Raw genomic sequence first — 20,065 nt, 5'->3', positions numbered from 1 at the left:
TCAATGGTATGGCCGGACTGGAACAACCCCGATTCCTAACATATCAAATCCATCATTCTTGACAGTGATAATGCGTGGAGATTGACAGTATATCCTCTCCAGGTAAACAGGGGAGGGAGATCTATCTTTGTTGAAAGTTGGCTGGGAACGACCTCCCAGTATCAAAAGTATTTGGTCTACTACAGTATGTCTGTTTTCGCTAAAACAATGCTCTGGGTTAAATGAAGACCCAACACTAGTTGCGAAGTAGGAATCAGTTCTAATATATCCTATTTCCAGTTCTTTATGGCAGTTTGCACCACTTTACCTAGAGTTCTCCAGTCTGGTGATAACATTTCAGGTAACCCGCCAAGTATCACCTGAGTGAGAGGGAAATAATGTAGATTTTAGTGGGTAGTGAAACACAAAAATTGTGGTTTGAGTAGACATTAAATAGAACCCGGTGGGGCATATATCGAGACAAAAGTATCTGATATAAAGTCATTCATTAATATACAATTTGGTTGCTGGTTTAAACGGTGGCGCAGTTCCAATTCCAACGCTTGAAACGTGAAATATATAGATTACAAATATTATACTTGCCAATTTTTCTATCCACTAAGCAATAAAAGCAAGAAGCGATCTCAAAGACAGCCAGATAAAACAAGCTGTTGGAATTTTAATTATATAGAAAAGAACAGACGGAGATTCATATTGTAGGAGACAATTTCTGCGTAAAAAACAATTATATTGGTAGCTAGGTTTTACAGGGTAATATATCCTTATCACCGGCAGCTAGTAGCTGATTTCAAATCCCGCTAAATCCCTCACATGGATCTACGGACGACGTACGAACTGTGGGTCAATACGCAACCAGGAGAGCAGTGATGTTGATAGGACTTAAGGCAATTGACCATTTTACAAATTAACAAAATACCTACCAGGGTACATTCTTAAATCACCACAGAGGCTAATATTTCGGTTCAAGTTAAATTCTTGTTCATACACTAAGATCATCATCTGACCTTTGCATGCCCCGAGCGAAATTCGCTCAAGATTGGCTACATTTTAGATTAATGTACCCCAAGTTTGAATATTTGAAAGTTAACGGGACACTCCTGACCTGCATGTCTGGTCCACACATGTCTCGAGGACCTTGTGATCTCCATTATAGCTGGGCTATCACATACTCCAAGTAGATGGTGCGGTGCTGATCGCGCTGTATATCATAGCTGCCCGAGGGATTTCCCAAGCCTATACTAGCAAAGAACGGCATTCATATGACCATGTCATACCTGACACCTCTGTTGCAGATAGATGAAGGTCGGTGGACTATTGGATACTTTATAAGCAGGACCTCCTATTTTTTTGCTCCAGCATGACTTCTATCCACGTTTTTCATACTCATTGTTACCAACCCGAAGTTACCGCAGCATGTGAAATCTAGATAAACATGGCCTACCATGCTTCTGTATACATCTTACTTCTCGCTGCCATTTCTCATGTCATGATATCTGCATCAGAACACCCAACAGTGTATATCATTCGACATGGTGAGAAGCCTCTTGACTCAACAGACAGTGGGTTGAGCGCAGAAGGTATCGAACGGGCCCAATGCATTCGAGATATATTTGGGGCAAACTCAATCTACAATATTGGGCACATCATGGCGCCAAAAGTCAATTCGAGTAAGGCGAAAGCCACCGTCTCATGGTTAATGATGTCTACCCTATACAGCGCAGCTGACCACTCAACTAATTCTCTCAGGGGGAGAACATAGACGCTCTTACGAAACCGTCCTCCCACTAGCGACCGACCTCAAACTCTCCGTCGATACATCCTGCAAGCGGAACCGGGTCCACTGCGTTGGAAAGAAGGTTAGAAACTATGAGGGATCCGGCAACATTTTGATTTCCTGGCGACATGGGAAAATGAAACAGATCGTCAAAGACCTGGGCTATGAGGATCCGCCTGAGTATCCTGAAGACCGGTGAGAGCGGACATTGCTTTGGCTTCCAGTAGATGTGTTTGGGTTGTTCGTCCGATACTAATCAAGTGATGTGCTTCAGGTACGATTTGATCTGGACCCTTCCGTTTCCATACGACAATATCACAGATATCAGGAGCGAGGGATGCCCCGACTTGGATAAACCGACAGCGTTAAATGTCCAAGTGTAGTGCCTTTATTTCATGTGCCTGCCTGAATGAAACAAAGTGGGAGCGAATCAATTGATGCGCGGTACTAGATTTATAGACATAACTTATTTGTTAGATATTCCCGATCAACATGGGACTGACAACATACAATCTGAAGTTGGACTAATTTCATGGGCGCTTCAGAGTATGGCTCGGATGAGTCCTGTTGGTCGCTTTGGAATAAAAGGAAAACTGCCATATTAAAGCGACCAAGGCCTGAGATACAGCACTATAGGTTAAAGGAACAGTGAAACATGAATAGTAAGTGAAGGTATAGACATTATAGAAACTATTCATAAAAGACGGTCGATCGAAGTATACCTATCGGTATCAAAGATTCCTAGAAATGTCAATTTCATAATGTGAATCCTCACAGTAATGTGAAAATGGACTCAGCTTTTAAATTATCCTATCATATCGTTCGTGCTAAATGAGGCCTGACCTGTCACATATCGACAACGGGGATATCCCACTTCGATGGATTATCTCCGCGTTTGATAAGCAAAAAATATTGTCTGTGTGTGCAGGCGGTGAGAGCCGAGCGGAGGAATTTGGATGCCAAGGCTTAAACCACCCACCCAATTTTTTCGAGGTATCACGGCCTTGCAACATCGTCTGAACCCCCTAAGACCCATCAACGTCCAGGTACAGTATTTGTACGGATTATTTGGAACCTGGACAGTCTGATTTATTCAGGTACCATAAGATGGATGATATTGAGGTATGTCGCTGCATGCATTGTTCTATATACGGCTTGAAAAATTGACGGCTTTTTTTCCCCCCGTTAGGAACGGCTGCGAAGCCATGCCCAGGCGTTCGATGGTCTGCTGTCGTTGATCCCTGCAAAATATTACTATGGAGAGGATGGGAGTGTATGTGCATACCATGGATTTTATCCCCTGCTTAGCGCAAAATTTACCATCTTTTTCTGTCTTCCCTGGTCTCGTCGCTGGTTCTGCCCTTAGGCTTGGCTGACCGCAAATTCCTTTTAACAGGACCAATGGCAACGCAAAAAGCAGACAAAAGAGGAAGCCCGTGAAGCTAAACGAGCGAAACTGGACCCAGATTCTGCCAAAACAGCCAAGGATGTCATGGACGAGAATGCACGGAAACGCAAAAGGGAAGAAGCACAGAATGAGTCTGGCTCCTCTGATGCGGAAGACTTAGGCTCGGAACTTCCCAGAGAGGGACTCCAGAGAGGCGATGCCAACCTTAAAAAGCAAAAACAATCTGGAGAGCTGAACCGCGCGGATAAAACTCCAGCCAAATCTACCGAAGATGGCGAGGCTCGAGAGAAATTGAAGGAAGATAAGAAGGCACAGAAAAAAGCGAACCAAAAAGAGAAGAAAAAGGCCAAAGAAGCTGCCAAGAAGGAAAAACTGGGCCAGTCAAACAAGGAAAGTCAGACACCTGTGGGTGAAGCAGTACAAACACCAGAGTCGAAGCCCGCCAATCGCAAAAGTAACGACCAGAAGCCTTCCCTAGATGCTGGTGATAGTGATGACGGAGAGGACGCTGTCGCCGAGGGCCTTTCGCTTGAGTTCAACCCAGAACAGACCGAGCAGTTGTCCTCGTCATCGCCCAACTCCCCGGACTTTGACACTTCCAATCCCCAATCAGGCAGTTCTTCTATATCTTCCATCGTTCCCCCAGCCGATTCCAGTGATGCATCCAAAAATGCCCCTTCCGAACTCAAACCTCTCAAGACCACACCTGAAGAACTCAAGCAGCGGTTACAGAAACGTCTCGATGAGCTACGTGCCGCTCGTCATGCCGACGGCCTGAATGGCAAGCCCGCTCGGAACCGCCAAGAGCTGATTGAAGCCCGGCGACAAAAGGCCGAGCAACGCAAGGCTCATAAGAAGATGCTGCGACAGAAGGCCAAGGAAGAAGAGCAACGGGCAAATGACGAAGCCATGGCCCGACGCTTCTCCCCTGGCGGCTCGGGTTCACTCCTTGCATCGCCACGCTCCCCGGCCGACTCTATAAGCTCTAGTAACAACTTTTCGTTTGGCCGTGTTGTCTTCGCAGATGGCCAGGTCGCAGACCCCAGCCTGTCGACCACACGGGAAGCACACAAGCGCCATGGTCCTCAAGACGCCGCCGCGGCTCTCAAGTTAGCCGAGGCCAAGAAGGCTCGACTCGAAACCCTGGATGAGGAGAAGCGGGCCGACATCGAGGAGAAAGACATGTGGCTGAATGCCAAGAAGCGTGCCCACGGAGAACGAGTTCGCGATGACACTTCACTCCTCAAGAAGGCCTTGAAGCGGAAGGAGTCCGCAAAAAAGAAATCCGAGCGGGAGTGGAAGGACCGGATTGAAGCCGTGAAGAGAAGCAAAGACGTGAAGCAGCAGAAACGTGAAGATAATCTTCGCAAGCGACGGGAAGAAAAAGGAGGCGGCAAAAAGACCGCTGGAGGCAAGAAGAAAGCCAGACCGGGATTTGAGGGAAGCCTCAAAACCAAGGTCGGCGGTAAAAAGAAATGAAGGAGATTGGATGATTGATTAGGATGTAATACTGTACGTATCAGGAAGGTATCCTCTCTCCATGCTCTCCTCTCTCGATAGGGCACAACAACAATGGATCCCAAAGAGGGGTAAAAATGAAAAGAGCACGAAAATTGTGGAGTGATGGACCTGGAGATCTGGTGTTGGGGGTTTTAATTGGGGGTTCTGTGTTTATTTTGTGCATAGGCAGCGATTTCCCTGTTGATACGAATATCAAGGACATGTCCAGGTCAAACATAGTTCTCCGTTTGTAGGATTTGTTACTTTATGCCTTTTAGTTTTATGCCCTTTGGTATTTTTCACCAATGCTTCACAACAGACACAGCGCCTGAAACAAAGGAGAAGAAAATGAATTTGGCTCTTAGATTTATTTCCCAGCAAAATAAAAGAAATGAACAAAGCCCGGTAGGATTCCCTCCAACATCAAGACAAAAAAAAAAAATAATAATAAATAAAAGACAAGGCCAGAATTCCAGAGACATGAGAATTCCCCGCGAACTCGACGAGTACATGTGGTAATAAGGCAGGCTAAGCGTTAGTTATGTACATACAAGTGGGAAGATAAAATCTTTGACGGCGGTAAGGACAAAACATTCAGATATCTTTTAATGGAAGTTATATCCTTTTCCTCTCTTGATTTTGAACAATCCCATGGAAGACATTTGTTGGGATTGTGAGAACATGGCACCGTATAAATTAGTGTCCTTGATCCAAAGCAGTTGATATTTTTTATCGGTAAGGAGCATCGGCTCTGGCAGCCGCCGCGATTTCCGGCTCCCACTTGTCACCATTGGCCAGGAGTTTCTCCTTGTTGTACAGCAGCTCTTCACGGGTCTCAGTGGCATATTCGGCGTTGGAGGCTGTGAGAGGTAATAAGTTAGTCTAAGGGTCTCTTTCGTTCACAAAGAGAGATCCACGACTCACTCTCGACAATAGCATCGACCGGGCAACTCTCTTGGCAGTAGCCACAGTAGATGCATTTAGTCATATCGATATCATACCGAGTCGTCCGACGGCTTCCGTCTTCACGTTCCTCGGCCTCGATGGTGATCGCCTGGGCCGGGCAGATGGCTTCGCAGAGCTTGCAAGCGATGCATCGCTCTTCACCAGTGGGATAGCGTCGCAGAGCGTGTTCACCACGGAAACGGGGAGAGATGGGGCCCTTTTCGAAGGGGTAGAAGATCGTGTATCTAGAATCACACGGTATTACATCAGTCAGGCTGTCCAATAGTCTTGATCGTCGCAACGAACCCCAATTCGAAATCCAGTCCTATTGACAGCGATATCGAACAACCAAACCAGGGCTAGAGGGAGGGAAAATATAGAACTTACGGCGGTCGGAAGAACTGCTCCAGCACGACGTACATGCCACGGCACATTTCAGCCATGAGGAAATATTTGCTGGCTTTGTCCAGGGACGACTCTGAGCCTTGATCCCACTTCTTCGGCGGAGGCAAACGGAAGCCCGGTTGAGGAGGACCAGCTGGGGTGGCTGCCCGGCACACGGAGGACGAGAAGCTTGCGGTTGAGGCCAAAGGACGGAAGGAGGTCAAAATCGACGGCGTAGGCCGACGGTAGGCGACTAGCCTCGCGACGGAAGATGAAGAAGAGGCCATCGCTGTGAGAGAAAGGAAGAAAGCGAAGGGGAATCGGGAGAGGAGAGTCAATTGGGATTGGAGGGGGGATGAACGAGGGGGGGAACAACGAACTGGTGAGGTTCTCTGAGAGGAAGTCGAAGTTGCTCTGCTTTGCGTGGGTGTTCGTCGGTCGGCTTAGGTCATTCCTTTCTGCCGCCAGCTGATTGGCCGGCGGCAGGATTTTGCTGCCGTCGAGCCGCAAAGAGAATCTTGTCCATCTCGACCTCCGTCACGTCTGCATCCCTCTCACTCCCTCTTGCTCGTCCTCTTTCCCTCTCCCACCCCCGCTTGTGTCCTCAATTCGAAGTTGTTTTTCAGCAGCTGTGCCTTTGTGTCGTCTTTTCCTTCTCCGCCATCATGTTCCGTTCCGCTATTGTCCGTTCGTTGAGGGCTTCTATGCCTCGTTCCGTCAGGACCCCGGCTGCTTTCCAGATCCGTAGCTCCCCCGTGGCTCGTCCGGCTCAATTCGCTCCTCGGTTTGCTTATCAGGGTGTTCGCCTCTACTCCGCCCCTGCCGGTCTCGACAAGACTGAGGTCGAGGGTCGGATAGTCAACCTCTTGAAGAACTTTGACAAGGTTTGTCGAATTCGCATCCATACCCTCAGCTTTGCCGACAAGATATGAATCTGGATAACTGACCATGACGGATCATGATGAATAGGTCTCCGATGTCAGCAAGGTTCGTTGATTCTGCGCTTTCCGGAGTCGTAGTGGTGCTCCGGCTCGCCTCCTCGGAAAAGTAGTCCACTAACCGGATTTTTTTACTGTTTTGAATCCAACAGATCAACGGCGCCTCTCACTTCACGAATGACCTTGGACTGGACAGCCTGGATACTGTGGAGGTTGTGATGGCGATTGAGGAGGTATGTCACTGGTCCCGAGTCCTCTTGTCATCACCGGAACAATTCGCTGACGTTGAATTTCCCCCAACTAGGAATTCAGCATTGAGATCCCTGACAAGGAGGCAGACGGCATCCTCAGTGGTAAGTTAATACCATACGGATTGGATTACTGGATGGTGGAGGACCATATACTTATTTCTTTGATACAGTTGACAAGGCTGTTGAGTACATCCTTGCTCAGCCCGATGGTAAGTCATCCACATTGTACTTCCTACGTGATCGCGGAGAACCACAACTGACTGTTGTATCTGTAGCCCACTAAATACGTACGTAATACGAGTGTTTGGAAATAGGTTGGAAGGTTAGATAGAAAAAGAACGGGATGTTGGCATGCCTCTGCTCCGCGCGAGGACCATGCGGGCGTCCTTGTTGCTCCGTTGTATGCTGATCCATATCGGAGCTTTTCCACCCTACTATATCGTGTATATCATCTCAATGCAGTGTTTTCTTTCCTGACTGGGTTCCTGAGTGGTTTGTGCGTATGTTCCTGTTGGATGATGATGGAATGTATACCTTGATTTTGGGGTTAGATATTTTTGGAAAAAGAGAAAGAGAGAGAATGAAGAGGAGGAGGAAGAAGCTATCCGTGTTATAGTAGTATGATGAAATGTATACTCTGGGATTTCTACGAGTGATTCAGATTGATTACTACCGAGTATTCATGTCTCGAACGGGAGGGCTCTAGTAGCTGTGGTGGAGCGATGGACGTGAACAAGAAAGGCGAGGAGGATGTGTTATGGAACCGAGATCAGTGAGAGTGATGCAGAGAATAGGACTGACGACAGATTATGTAGTAATATAACTGTACATTTTCAGGAGAATCAATAGACGGAGATGCATGGACGGACGCGTGCCACAAGGCTCTTGTTGAGGTTCCGTAACCGGAACAGCGCTAGAGACCAGATAGCCTTAGTCCATCTTCGTCTTCGTTTTTCTCGACGCAGGCCATTGACCGACTTCACGACGCCGTTTGTTTGTCCATCTTGGATCTGTCTGTCTGGTTGCCTGGCTGTCTATCAGTTGGACATTCTACGGTAATCCCCTGTCGAGACCAACCCCTAGTCGCCCCCCCCCTCTTCTCACTTCCATCAATCAATCCCTCGGTCTCTCTCATTTCACGAGGTTCTTCTTCTTCCCTCTTCCTTTACCACCCCCTGACAATTTCCCGCTCTACAACCCTCTCCGTGTTGGGATATCCGTGTCTCTTTTTATCTCTCCAGACTTTTCTTTTCGTGCCTAGTTTAACCCGTGAATTTCTCACGTCGGTGGCCCCCTCCCCCTCCTAAATTCCATGTCGCAGGCTCTAGCGGCATAAATCCCCTCCGATCTCTTGACGTTCTCCTACCCTTCTCCTCCTTGGAATATTTCCTCCCCGCTTCCGGTCTCAGATCCCTTATCTACCCATGGCCTCAGCCGGGGGCTTGACTCGCCGAAGAGGTGGCGGTCGAGTCGCTGGCGGAGATGAGAACGACGACAGCCAAGTCTCGTCGCCCATGTCTCGAAACGGCTCTTCTCTCGACAACCGTGTCCCGGAGACCTCGTTTACCAACACCGAAAATGGCCACAAGATCGCATTTGACCCGAGAGACATCAGTGAAACCGAAGAACGAAGCAAGCAGCCCAAGCTGACGTTAATGGAGGAAGTCCTGTTGCTGGGGTTGAAGGACAAACAAGTGTGTTCGCTCTGAAATCTATGTTTGGTGGTCCGTGATCGCTGACTGGTGTGCTCTCGTCTATAGGGTTATCTGTCGTTTTGGAATGAGAACATTTCCTACGCCTTACGTGGATGCATTGTCATCGAATTGGCCCTCCGCGGTCGCATCAGCATGCAGAAGGATTCCTCTCGCCGACGGTTCCCTTTGGCCGATCGGGTGATCGAAGTCATCGATGACACTCTGACTGGGGAGGTCTTGCTGGACGAGGCATTGAAGATGATGAAGTCGAGCGAGAAGATGAGCGTAAATTCCTGGATCGACCTGATGAGCGGTACGTACGGTTGGATGTGATCCATCGACATATTTTTTTCCCCCCAAACCAGGCTAATTTTCGGGGTTTCCGCATCTATGCAGGTGAAACCTGGAATCTGATGAAGATCGGCTACCAATTGAAGCAAGTACGCGAACGTCTTGCGAAAGGTCTGGTCGACAAGGGCATCCTGCGAACGGAGAAGCGCAACTTCCTTCTCTTTGATATGGCCACCCACCCGGTCGCCGACGGGGGTGCTAAGGATGACATCCACCGGCGTGTGCGCAACATCTGCAGCAATCGAACTGTGATCATTCCCGCGAGTACGTGGCTGCCCGAAGACACGGAGTTCCGCTACCTTCGTTCAATCTCGATGGTCTGCGCCGCCTATGCTGCCAACGTCCTGGAGAACGCACTCATCACGATGAGCCACGAGGCTCGAGAGAGGGCCTTTGCGCAGGTGGATGAGCTCTTGGCGGAGTACTCCCAGTGGCCGTTTGCCCGGAGGCCGGGCGGCTCGCAGGCGATCGGCGCCAACTTGGCCCAGGCGATCAACGACGAGGTGAATCGGTGTAAGGATAAAGAGCTTCAATTGGAGGTATGTGCTTTCATACCAGTTATCGTTTCTGGATGGGGCTAACAGCGTGTACATATAGATTGTGGCAGCATGTTTGAGCGTTTTTACTAGACTTGACTCCTTACTCTAAAGAGGAGTTCTCTGTTTTCATATCTCACAGTTCTTCTGCCACTCTATTTCCCTTCTCTATCCATTCACTTTACTACAAAATTCTTCCCTCTTCCGCAAATGACACGAGAGGTTTTGGCTACTTTGATTGATTTGGCGGAGTTACATTCTATGAACTTAACCGCCGAATGCGGTCCAATGCATTATTATTGTACGGAATGTTCTTTCTTTCCGATCTCCATCAATCTGTTTGTTGTCTGCTTGTTTTGTCCTTATGTTCTATCACCCACCTAGCATTCCCTACATGCTCTTTCGCATCCTAATGAAATGGCAAGTATATTCCATAGAGTGCGCGCCATGGCATGTTATCGACCTCGCTCAATATCAACCGAGCCCATCAGAGAAAGAGAGACAGGAGAAAAAGAAACGAACAAGCCTTGATTCGCCCTCTCATCTGAATTCAAGCCAGTCAGTCTTGTTCCTGAAGCCCAACTGGATTGGGGCCTCGTCATAGACATAGGTTGGGAAATAAGAAACCGAATAAAGACGACAAAAAAAAAGGGATATAACGAGTGAAAGAGAATAAAAGAGGCGATTCTAGCACTGCAGAAGAGGGAGCAGAGCTTTTTTTAATTCATGACTTTTGTTCCCCTTTCTGCTTCTCTTTTAACATGTCTACGGGTATCCCTTCATTTTGTCCTCTAATAAAATACAATGTTTCTTCTATTCTCCCTTCTTCGCTTGTATTTCTGCCTTTTGTCTTTGACTTTGCCGTCTCCTTCCTCTTCTTGTCCACATCTCTATTCCTCTTCCCATCTTAACCTACCTTGCCCTATCGTAACCTCTCCTATTCCCGTTATATATGTGTGCGTGTATTATACTGGGTTCAGTATGGCTTGCGCTTGTGATTACTCTTCTAAGCCGAATTTTTTATTTTATTTCGTTACTTTGTGTTGGGGGATCTTTTTTCCACTTAAATCTTTCTACAGCGCCTTTTAACCTCATCTTCCACCTTGTTGTTAATTATGCATGAGTATCATCAATCAGATATTGTTAACAGTCCCGTCTAATTCTATGAGGATACCTGTGTTTAAACTAAAAACAGATGTCCATTATTATCCAGATATTCCCCACAACGTTGCTTGCATGCATAAGTAAGTACTAGTCACCGCGCTGATAGAACAAGCAGATTTATCTAATTAAAAGAAGGGGGAAAAGAGACGAACAGAGGGAATAAAATGTAAAAATAGGATTAAATATTTACTCGGAAAACCATCATTCCTCCCCGTCTTCCCCCTCCGGCACACGCCGCACCAGACTCTAAGACATCTGCCCCATTGACGAAATCCGTTATGGTTTCGACCCGGCCACGAACGGAGTTCTCCTCAACCAGCATGGCGATGCGTCCCAGAGCTTTCCCGTCCGGCTGCACAGCGATGAATCGACTCAGAAGTCCCCTCTTTTGACACTGCGCATTTTCTTCCGGGGTGTGGCCATGCACCGGACTGCTGTCGACCGCCGTTAGCACGGCGCCGTAGTCTTTGACTACTTCAGGGGAGTGGGCTTGTTTGAAGGTCTGCATGCCAGCGCAGTCGAGGACAATGTCGACTGGATCCCAGCGGTTCTGGCGGAACAACGACGGGAGATCGAACTCCTGTGACACGGGGAGAGGCGCGTCAATGACCTCGTCGACTAGGGCTTCGGTCCGCAAATATTCCTGCGCAGTGCCGGAGCAGGTGGCACAAACCCATGGTCGATAGTATGGAAACAGCGAGGGAGACCGCAGAAACTGGACCATATGCGTCCCTATCTGGTTACTGTGAGCATTTGTCACCAGGACACGCAGGCCACGGCGCGGGTCATCGGCGTTGGTTGGGTCCAGATGTGAGTACATGAAGAGGGCTTGCCATGCCGTGAGCGCAGGCAGAGGGATGGTGGCTGCCTCTGCCGCGCTGATGTTCTTCGGTTTCAGGGCTATTTCGTCTTCGGATGCGACAACATAATCGGCCGCAGCGCCATCGCGGATGTGGTTTATCAGTCCGAACACAACATCGCTGACTTTGAATTTGGGGCCGTCCGGCTTATAGAGGTCTTCCGAAGGGGTGCCGATGACCGTTCCACAGAAATTATGCAGGGGAATATGGGGAATGGATTTCGAAGGATTTAGCTCCCGAACTAGTCGTAACTCGTCATGAGAGAACGCAGCTGTCTGGACTTTGATGAGATATTGATTCGGCGCCGGTTTGGGAGTCGGGAAGTCAGAGTCAAACACGATCTCCGAATCCACTCGAGGGAGGTCCAGGTCCCTGGCCGTCGAGGCCGGGCAGTGATAGAGTGCTCTCATAGTTCCGGGAATGAACGTCTGCTCATCCATTGTGGTCGAGTATTGTTTTGCGGGTTTCATGGCGTCTCGATGAATATTATTCGGACCAACGTAGAGAAGAGCCGGGGAAAAACCGATTAATGAAGCATTACAGGCCCAGAAAGAGGCCAACATGGAAGTTTAACATATTCTAGAAGGCGATTTAGCATAAATTGGCGGTGAATAGGTCATCCAACGAGAACAGCGCGATGTAAATATCCACAATGACGACGAAATACTCTCAGATTGACGTAACTTGCCGCTAGGACGAACCCGTCTAGCTCCAAGTATTATTATATCTTTCTTTTTTTTTGCCATTTTTTGCTTATTTTTCTGTTTGCCCTTTTAGTACTTTTTTCACCTTCTGAGAGATATAGGGATTTGAATGGAGGCGAAGGCCTTCCACCAGGCTCGCCATCTCGTCGGGGTCTTCAAATACCCTCCATATAGTGTCTGGAACACCGTGAAATGCCGCTTTGAATCTCTCCGGGGAATTTTGCTCCTCTAAGTGGGGGATATCAGTGACTTTTCTGATCCAAATGACCTTGATCCAATCCGGGTGTTTCCTATAGATTTCGGCGTAAGCCTCCGGGTCCTTTTGAGTCGAGTCACCGATACAGAGCACCTGTCGTTGAGGGAACCAGCGTCGGATCTTGTCGATACGACTCATTTTGTATTCCATCGTATTTACGGTGAACGATTTGATTAACTCGCTAACGTCCAACCAGGACGAATCCCGCAGGATCAACGTACCAGGCTTGAAGTGCGCATGGATGAAGCTCCGCAGGAAGGGATATAGATTGTAAGGAGACGCTGATAGATAGAACCACGCTGGGACTAGCTCTCTGTGGATGTGAGAATAAAGCTCTGGCATTCCGGGAATGGGGGTTGGTTCCTCTGCGAACGTTGTTCGCAGGATTCCAGTCGACTCGGAAGTTTTGGTATACTTGATGGTATCGTCGATATCAGATATGACGAGCCAACCTTCTGGGCCTGCGAAGATTGTGTTCATTGACACCTTGCCGGCCCAACCTCGAAGGGATGATTGTAGCGATGTCCCGTCGGTAATCTGCCGGCTCCCTGTGGTCACGACTTGGCTAGTGATGCCGTTACTATCTGTAGGCCCGATCTGCTGTATCAACGTGGTATTGTTGGGCAGGGGAGTTTCCAGCATCATCAAATGAGCTGATGCAACGTGATGTAGGAATGGTCGCAGTCTTTCTGCCATTCGATGACGGGTTTCTCTCTCGGTGCCTACCTCGCCATCGAGACCGATGAGGTCCGCGATCGTCGCCACGATCGCACTGATATCCTTGCGACTATCCTTCCGGAAGACACATGCGACGACTTCGGCATGCCACGACCGACTCTGTCCGGGCGTCTTGAGAGTGACGCGTTGATATGCAGTGTTGTCGAACAGCCACACGGTATGGTGCTGGTTGTCGGCGGGTCGCATTGATGGCTGTCTCCATAGAAAAGATGGGAGCAGGTTGAGCATGGTCCATTCTCGTTTCCTCGGCCGGTCGCCCAGACGCTCAAGTTTCTTGATGACTTGAGAATCTTTGATTCGTGAAGTGGACGAGCCGGATCTTTTGATAATTGTAGGGCGTCTCATTATGCAGTATTTTAGCTTATTATGCAATTTTTTTTTTTTTTTTAAAAAAAAGAAGAAAATTAAAAAAAAAAAAAAATAAAAAACACAATAAGACATTCTTATAAGAACCCATACATACTACGGTATAGGCCTGTGATCATCGCAGCCCTCCAAGCCACGAGGCAGACATTCCCCCCGAATAGATACCTCAGCAACAACACTTGGCCTGAGTCATTATCCTCAGGAAGAGTCAGGCGAACCATCAGGATACGATAAGGCCGAGAGGAATTCTTCTCATATGTATAAATCACTATGAAAATGGAATAAGTACTCTGTACTACCTAGTAGGTCAAAGAAGTCAGCCTAGTGACGCTTGTGACTCTATCAGATCCATCAGTCGGGGAGTGACTAACTCTTTCTCGCGGCGCATGACCATGCAGGGAATAACTATCTAACTTGGTAGTGGGACTGAGATAAACCAACTAAGAACTGATCAGAATACCTTTAGGATGAATTTTGACTGCAATCATGGGTCATGGTACAATGTGTGGTTTGTTCTTGGCCTGGAATGTGAATGATGGTACAGTAGCACAATATCAAGACTACTAAGTGACTATCTAAAAATTTATCGGTTCCTGTTGTCGCTTTGTCTTATATTCTATTTTAAGAATACGATGGTATGTATTATTATTTGTTACTATGGAAGGCTGTAGAGGTTGTCTCGATCAGGTGTCTTGTCCACGCTCTTTGTTTATATTTTTAGAATACAAGAAGTCAGCGCGTTGATTAAGGTGTATTAGAGTAATAATACTAATAGTCCAGTGACTAGATCGTCGTAGAGGTGACAGAATACAAACTATATAGGAGTATGGAAATAGGGCCGAATATCGTGGCTTCATTTAGATAGATCAATCATGTAGAACATGACCAGATTGGCATTATTCATTCATACAACATCAACCTGCATCCCTGAACAGCATTTGCCGACCGATCATATCGTATGACAATAAGGCATCTACCATCTCTTGGGAGCATCAATCGTCGTGCGGGAGAACGATGCAGTATACGTTTCCCGCTTCTTCTTCTGCGACGCAGCGATAATTCCAGTCCGATCTGTCACGGGCGTCGCATTAATGATATTGTCAAAAGCCTCGTCGTCACTCTCCCCTGCAGACCCGGACTCGGCATCCGAATCCTCCATCGGCCTGGGATCCGGATGTGCAATTTTCTCCGGCTGCGGCTTGTCGGGAATAGAGGGATTTTGGAAGGATTTGGAACTGAGGATTTTGCGACGGATTTCGGCCATTTGCTCTTCGTCTTCTGAGTCGTCCGAGATGGCAAACGGGTCTTTTTCCTCCTCTTCCTCTTCCCCCTCTTCGTCTTCGTTCTTATCGCTCCTATCGTCATCTTCGTCTTCGTCGCCGTCTTTCGCCTCATCTGAATCAGAATCCTCTGCTCTCCGATTAGTATTCCCTACGGTCCAGATATCATCTGCGCCCTCTTCGGCGCGACTATCTTCATATTCCTTCTCGATCTTAGCCAGCCACTCCTCCTCCGTCCGTTTCACGTCTTCCTCATTCTCGCAGGCGGCGTACCGCTTCAGGAGCTGCGAGTTGATTTCAAGAAATGCTTCGCCGTAGGGAAAGTGCTTAAGCGCTTCACGAGCCCAGTCTTCGTGGCCACAGATACAGAAACAGGCCGCGATTGCTTCCACGCAGTTCAGTCGCCAGGGTTTTCCGTAATTGACTGTGTTCGCTGCAATGAGATACGGTACTGTTCTCCATCAGCATATAGAACAGGTATTCTTTTCAACGGGTCCCGTCATACAGAGTCTTTCGCATTTTCCTCCGATCCGTGACCAGGGCACTTCTTTCACCCTCACCCAGGAACATTCCACCACGGCTGCTCCGAATTGTTCTAATAGTTCGCGGTCGGCAGGAGACAGGATTTTTTTGGCATTTGGACTGTAACCATCATGAGTTCTCTGTGAGAAGATTTTTGATCGTGACGGGACTTTTTAAAAAAAAAAGAAAAGAAAACTTACGAGACAATCACCCCGGGAAATCGTTGCCCAATGGACAGCTCTCGCATCAATCCAAACTGCATTAATCGCTTCCCCGAGCATCGTTTGGGGTCACAGTGGCCCAGATCCCAGCAGGCGGCCTTGAAGGGAGGTTTGGAGGCAGCGGCTTCGGCGCCGCGGGGTACAGGGTGTGGGCGGGGGTTGGTGAACTTTTTCCCTCCACGTGAGAAGTTGTCTTTTTTGTGTCGGACCATGGTGGATAAAGTCGTAAAAAATGAAACCCAGCGTCTCTCTGCAATAATTCGAGCCGATTGACGCGGAGAGAGTGAAGGTAGAGAGAGCTAACAAACACAGCGAAGGTTGACGACGGAACCGCCACACGTGGAAACTAAACCACCAACTTAAGGCACTCCTAACTGACATCAGCACGAACCAACTTCTCCCATCGTCATCGACCGTCTCGTCCTAGTTCTGACCGGCCATTGTTGGATCCCATTCCGGGACTTTGGGCTTTTTTGATTCTTTCTACTTTTTTTTTTTGCTTTTTCCTTCCTCCACCGTCACCCTGGAGGCTGCATCAGCACGTATGGCAGCTAGGGACCGCTACGGTGGTGTCTACGCTGACATAGGCTTGACACCTCTGCAGCGAGCTATTCGTATGTTGGGCAATGCATGCTCCGACAGGACCCTCGGGTGAATACATTGGCTAACACGGTCACATCGAATTAGGAAATGCCTGTGATATTACTCACTACGAACCAAATCTCGCCCTGAACCTCGAAGTTGCGGACTTGGTCAACTCTAAAAAAGGCAATGCGTGAGTCGCGGATCTGGTCCTGGACGGAGAAGGAGGTGGCGCAATTCTTACCGTTCTCTATAGTCCGCGCGAGGCTGCTCTCGAAATTGTCCGTTTGATCAACTCGCGGAATCAGAATGTTGCCATCCTGGCGTTGGCGGTAGGTGGTTTCCGGGCCCCACGACCCTCACAGCAAGCTGGCTAATGCGCGATGCCACGGTAGCTGCTCGATATCTGCGTCAAGAACTGCGGCTATCCTTTCCATCTTCAAATCAGCACCAAGGAATTCCTGAATGAGTTGGTGCGACGATTTCCCGAGAGGCCACCGTTGCGCCCTACAAGGGTTCAGCATCGCATTCTAGAGTCAATCGAGGAGTGGAGACAGACTATCTGTCAGACATCGAGATACAAGGAAGATCTGGGATTCATTCGCGATATGCATCGTCTTCTTCTCTATAAGGGTTACGTCTTTCCTGAAATTCGCCTTGAGGATGCCGCCGTCTTAAATCCCAGCGACGTATGTCTCGACCCGTTCCTCTCGCGCCCAACTACAATTGCAATCGACTGACCATGGCTAGAACCTTCGCTCGGCAGAGGAGATGGAGGAGGAAGAGCGGGAGGCTCAATCGGCCAAACTGCAGGAGCTTATCCGGAGAGGTACACCGGCCGATCTACAGGAAGCCAACCGGTTGATGAAGGTAATGGCTGGTTTCGACAACCGGCACAAGACCGACTACCGGGCCAAGGCCGCGGAAGAAGTGGCCAAGGTGCAACAGAAGGCCAAGATCCTCGAGGAGATGTTACAGAGTCAGAAGCGGGGAGACCGGATCCCCGAAGGAGACGTATTCGAGGTAGGACCCCAGGCTGGAGGATGCACTCAACCCGGCTAACGGATTCCGCAACTAGGAACTCGCCAATGCACTGCAGAGTGCACATCCGAAAATCCAGAAGATGTGCGAGGAAGAGTCGGACGATCCGGAGGCTGTGAACAAGCTGTTGGAGATCAATGATAGCATACACCGTACCATTGAACGGTACAAACTGGTCAAGAAAGGCGACCTGGAAGCTGCATCGCGGATTCCCAAGGGTACGCTGGGCACGACGACGGGTGTCTCCAAGAACGCCAATAATGAGTTGTCTCTAATCGATTTCGACCCGGAACCCAGCTCCAACGGCAGTGCCTCCCGGACGGCCCCAGGTGGTAACTCCCTGGAGAACGATTTGCTTGGTCTTTCGATCGATGAGCCGGTGCCCTTAGGAGGAGGAATCTCGCTGGGACCGAGTAAGCGCTACGAGTTTGCTAGTAACTCTGACCGAGCCTGCATTTGCTAACCTTCGAATCTAGCCAACCCACCCGCGGCTTCTGCCACGCCACCCGTGCAACAGGCCTCTGCAGCGCTCCGGCCCAGCTATAATATCCTGTCTTCGTTGAATGCATCGCAATCGATCTCACCGTCGCCGTCGCCGGGGCCCGGGGTATCACAGCCTCAAAACACCACGGCTACACCGCCCCCGGCGGTCGATCCCTTCGCCTCGCTGGTCTCGGCCAGTCCCCGGCATGCTAGCCCGATCCCGTCCCAAAGTCCAACGCCGGCAGTAGCCGGTTCTGCCCTCCTCGACCTGATAGGGACGCCTGCTACGGGGGCGGCCAGTGGCGATGCGAAGGGAGCGGAGGACGACGAGTGGAATTTTGCATCGTCGTTGCCGGAGACTAGCGCCCTGCCTAGCGTGAACCGGGTACAAGTTCTGAACTCGTCGCTGAAGATTGAATTTGTGGTGCGACGACATCAGCAGCAGGCGCGATTGATTCATGTGATGGCCTTGTTCTCCAACGCTACTGCCCAGCCGTTGAGCGAGCTTCACTTCCAAGTGGCAGTCGAAAAGGTAAGAGTGTACTCTGAGGGTGGTCTAAACGGAGCATGCTAACAAAACCGAACAGTCCTACACGCTGCAACTACGACCGCAGTCGGGGCGGGAGATTGGGGCGCATCAGACGAACGGGGTGCAGCAGGAGATGCTAGTGGACGGAGTTGATACAGGTAAGGGCAACTCCATCAAGATGCGGTTCAAGGTGTCGTACCGAATGGGCAGTGAACGGAAGGAGGAACAGGGCATGGTACCTGCGCTAGGGATTGCGTAGGTAGGTACGTACCAAGGGGAGGATGATTTGACTACGATTCCCACTTGTCTTATCTTAACGGTCTGTGTGTCCCAGCTCTACAGCCTGCATTTTGTGTATACCTGATTTGAGATGAAATTTTTTTCTTCAATCTTTAATTTTTGCGTGAACTGTTTCTTTCTTCGAGGGATAAGAGACTCCACTAAAAACGTGCTTGGATGAAGGATGTCGTGCCTGCATTGATTCCGAGTATACCCATACCTACCTACAGAGTATAACTACAGAGTATAGATTTCTTGTCGAGGATCTGGTAGGAGAGAGATACCTCATCCCCCCGCGGTGATTGCGAACCAATGGATTGTACCCCCCCTACCCCAACCCGCCACTGGGCAGAAGTTACCGGAGTTCTTGACAGGAGCCAGGCACGGCCTCCTTCACCATATTGGTCTTTCCTCGGAGTGGCGTTTCTGTGGCGTTCGGACCTTTACTGCATTTGGCGTCAGTACCTAGGGCTTGCTTCGTGATACATTTGATACAGCTTTGTAAACTGATTTATTACTAGTTACCTAGGTGCCCACGTAGTAAGGACCTATGTTTGGGCTCCCCGAATACTGCATTTATCCGTACTAGGCAGACATAATAGCCTAAAGAACGGCCAAGGAAATGCTCCAACGGAGTAGTTACTCCGTAGGACTCAGTCGATCGGCCAACTGAAGATGGCTAGAACCCGCCTTGGCCACATCTCGTAATCCACTTCGGGGAATGATGGGTGGCGAGTCGGTGATAAGGGGATTGTCTGGTGGATCTCGGGCGCACCTTAATCGGTGGTAACTCGCTCGGTCTGAATCCTCCAGAGGAGTCTTCTGCAGGAACGTAGAAGGATGTGTCGGATGAAACTCTCCTGGGTGGGCCACCTACTCCTTAGTATGTATGTATGTATCTTTATCCTTACCAGTGCCTTGTAGACCTCCTGATATGAATCGAGAGACGAAAATTGAGTCAGCTCCTACCCAAACTAGGAAGAAGAATACATCCTTCCTAGTTTCTTCACAGACACTTTGTGCATAGGATTCAGCCGAGGGTGGTTATGGCTGGGATGAGTTCTCCTATGTTCCTTACCTCGGGGAAGTGTGGGGGGTGGGGTGGGTTTTACTTTCTTAAACCAAGTTCATTATCGGCAACTGGGCCTAATATTCAAGTAGACGGTGATTCCCATAGGATGGAAGTAACCATGCTCTGGTTAGTGGCTCTATCCCTCCCTACTATGGAAGTCTAAAGGTTTACTGCTACCTCTTGGCTT

At 49.1% G+C, this 20,065-nt stretch overlaps 9 protein-coding genes across 9 annotated transcripts; 5 read left to right on the top strand and 4 right to left on the bottom strand.

Annotated features, from left to right (window-relative positions):
- Nucleotides 1-1,432: 1,432 nt before the first annotated feature.
- ATNIH1004_008961 (putative phosphoglycerate mutase family protein) lies at nt 1,433-1,973 on the top strand (the record flags this gene model as incomplete). Its single annotated transcript, XM_033573563.1, has 2 exons — nt 1,433-1,667; nt 1,747-1,973. The coding sequence occupies 2 exons, from the start codon at nt 1,433-1,435 to the stop codon at nt 1,971-1,973; spliced, it is 462 nt and encodes a 153-aa protein (XP_033424115.1).
- Nucleotides 1,974-2,881: 908 nt separating this feature from the next.
- ATNIH1004_008960 (putative 60S ribosome biogenesis protein Rrp14) lies at nt 2,882-4,661 on the top strand (the record flags this gene model as incomplete). The annotated part of the gene is made up of 3 exons (XM_033573562.1): nt 2,882-2,896; nt 2,964-3,047; nt 3,171-4,661. 3 exons carry the CDS (start codon nt 2,882-2,884, stop codon nt 4,659-4,661), a joined length of 1,590 nt encoding a protein of 529 aa, XP_033424114.1.
- A 750-nt stretch (nt 4,662-5,411) lies between these two features.
- Nucleotides 5,412-6,298, bottom strand: NDUFS8 (NuoI/complex I 23 kDa subunit family protein; the record flags this gene model as incomplete). The annotated part of the gene is made up of 3 exons (XM_033573561.1): nt 5,412-5,542; nt 5,607-5,872; nt 6,015-6,298. The coding sequence occupies 3 exons, from the start codon at nt 6,296-6,298 to the stop codon at nt 5,412-5,414; spliced, it is 681 nt and encodes a 226-aa protein (XP_033424113.1).
- Nucleotides 6,299-6,676: 378 nt separating this feature from the next.
- Nucleotides 6,677-7,483, top strand: acpA (acyl carrier protein; the record flags this gene model as incomplete). The annotated part of the gene is made up of 6 exons (XM_033573560.1): nt 6,677-6,895; nt 6,981-6,998; nt 7,102-7,182; nt 7,254-7,302; nt 7,371-7,409; nt 7,476-7,483. The coding sequence occupies 6 exons, from the start codon at nt 6,677-6,679 to the stop codon at nt 7,481-7,483; spliced, it is 414 nt and encodes a 137-aa protein (XP_033424112.1).
- Nucleotides 7,484-8,624: 1,141 nt separating this feature from the next.
- Nucleotides 8,625-9,893, top strand: VPS74 (GOLPH3/VPS74 family protein; the record flags this gene model as incomplete). Its single annotated transcript, XM_033573559.1, has 4 exons — nt 8,625-8,894; nt 8,961-9,207; nt 9,291-9,784; nt 9,843-9,893. The coding sequence occupies 4 exons, from the start codon at nt 8,625-8,627 to the stop codon at nt 9,891-9,893; spliced, it is 1,062 nt and encodes a 353-aa protein (XP_033424111.1).
- Nucleotides 9,894-11,123: 1,230 nt separating this feature from the next.
- ATNIH1004_008956 (NADP-dependent oxidoreductase) lies at nt 11,124-12,245 on the bottom strand (the record flags this gene model as incomplete). The annotated part of the gene is made up of 1 exon (XM_033573558.1): nt 11,124-12,245. The coding sequence occupies one exon, from the start codon at nt 12,243-12,245 to the stop codon at nt 11,124-11,126; it is 1,122 nt and encodes a 373-aa protein (XP_033424110.1).
- A 313-nt stretch (nt 12,246-12,558) lies between these two features.
- On the bottom strand, nt 12,559-13,848 carry ATNIH1004_008955 (phosphatidate phosphatase App1 family protein; the record flags this gene model as incomplete). The annotated part of the gene is made up of 1 exon (XM_033573557.1): nt 12,559-13,848. The coding sequence occupies one exon, from the start codon at nt 13,846-13,848 to the stop codon at nt 12,559-12,561; it is 1,290 nt and encodes a 429-aa protein (XP_033424109.1).
- Nucleotides 13,849-14,842: 994 nt separating this feature from the next.
- TSR3 (ribosome biogenesis TSR3 family protein) lies at nt 14,843-16,104 on the bottom strand (the record flags this gene model as incomplete). Its single annotated transcript, XM_033573556.1, has 3 exons — nt 14,843-15,582; nt 15,655-15,791; nt 15,872-16,104. 3 exons carry the CDS (start codon nt 16,102-16,104, stop codon nt 14,843-14,845), a joined length of 1,110 nt encoding a protein of 369 aa, XP_033424108.1.
- A 332-nt stretch (nt 16,105-16,436) lies between these two features.
- Nucleotides 16,437-18,786, top strand: ATNIH1004_008953 (VHS domain protein; the record flags this gene model as incomplete). Its single annotated transcript, XM_033573555.1, has 8 exons — nt 16,437-16,506; nt 16,580-16,667; nt 16,731-16,806; nt 16,870-17,163; nt 17,225-17,497; nt 17,553-17,928; nt 17,992-18,530; nt 18,586-18,786. 8 exons carry the CDS (start codon nt 16,437-16,439, stop codon nt 18,784-18,786), a joined length of 1,917 nt encoding a protein of 638 aa, XP_033424107.1.
- Nucleotides 18,787-20,065: the final 1,279 nt, after the last annotated feature.

Source organism: Aspergillus tanneri (genome assembly GCF_003426965.1).
Source record: "Aspergillus tanneri strain NIH1004 chromosome Unknown AapTan_6_pilon_pilon_pilon, whole genome shotgun sequence".
NCBI classification, from domain to species: Eukaryota; Fungi; Ascomycota; class Eurotiomycetes; order Eurotiales; family Aspergillaceae; genus Aspergillus; species Aspergillus tanneri.
This window is presented reverse-complemented; position numbering and strand designations above follow the sequence as displayed.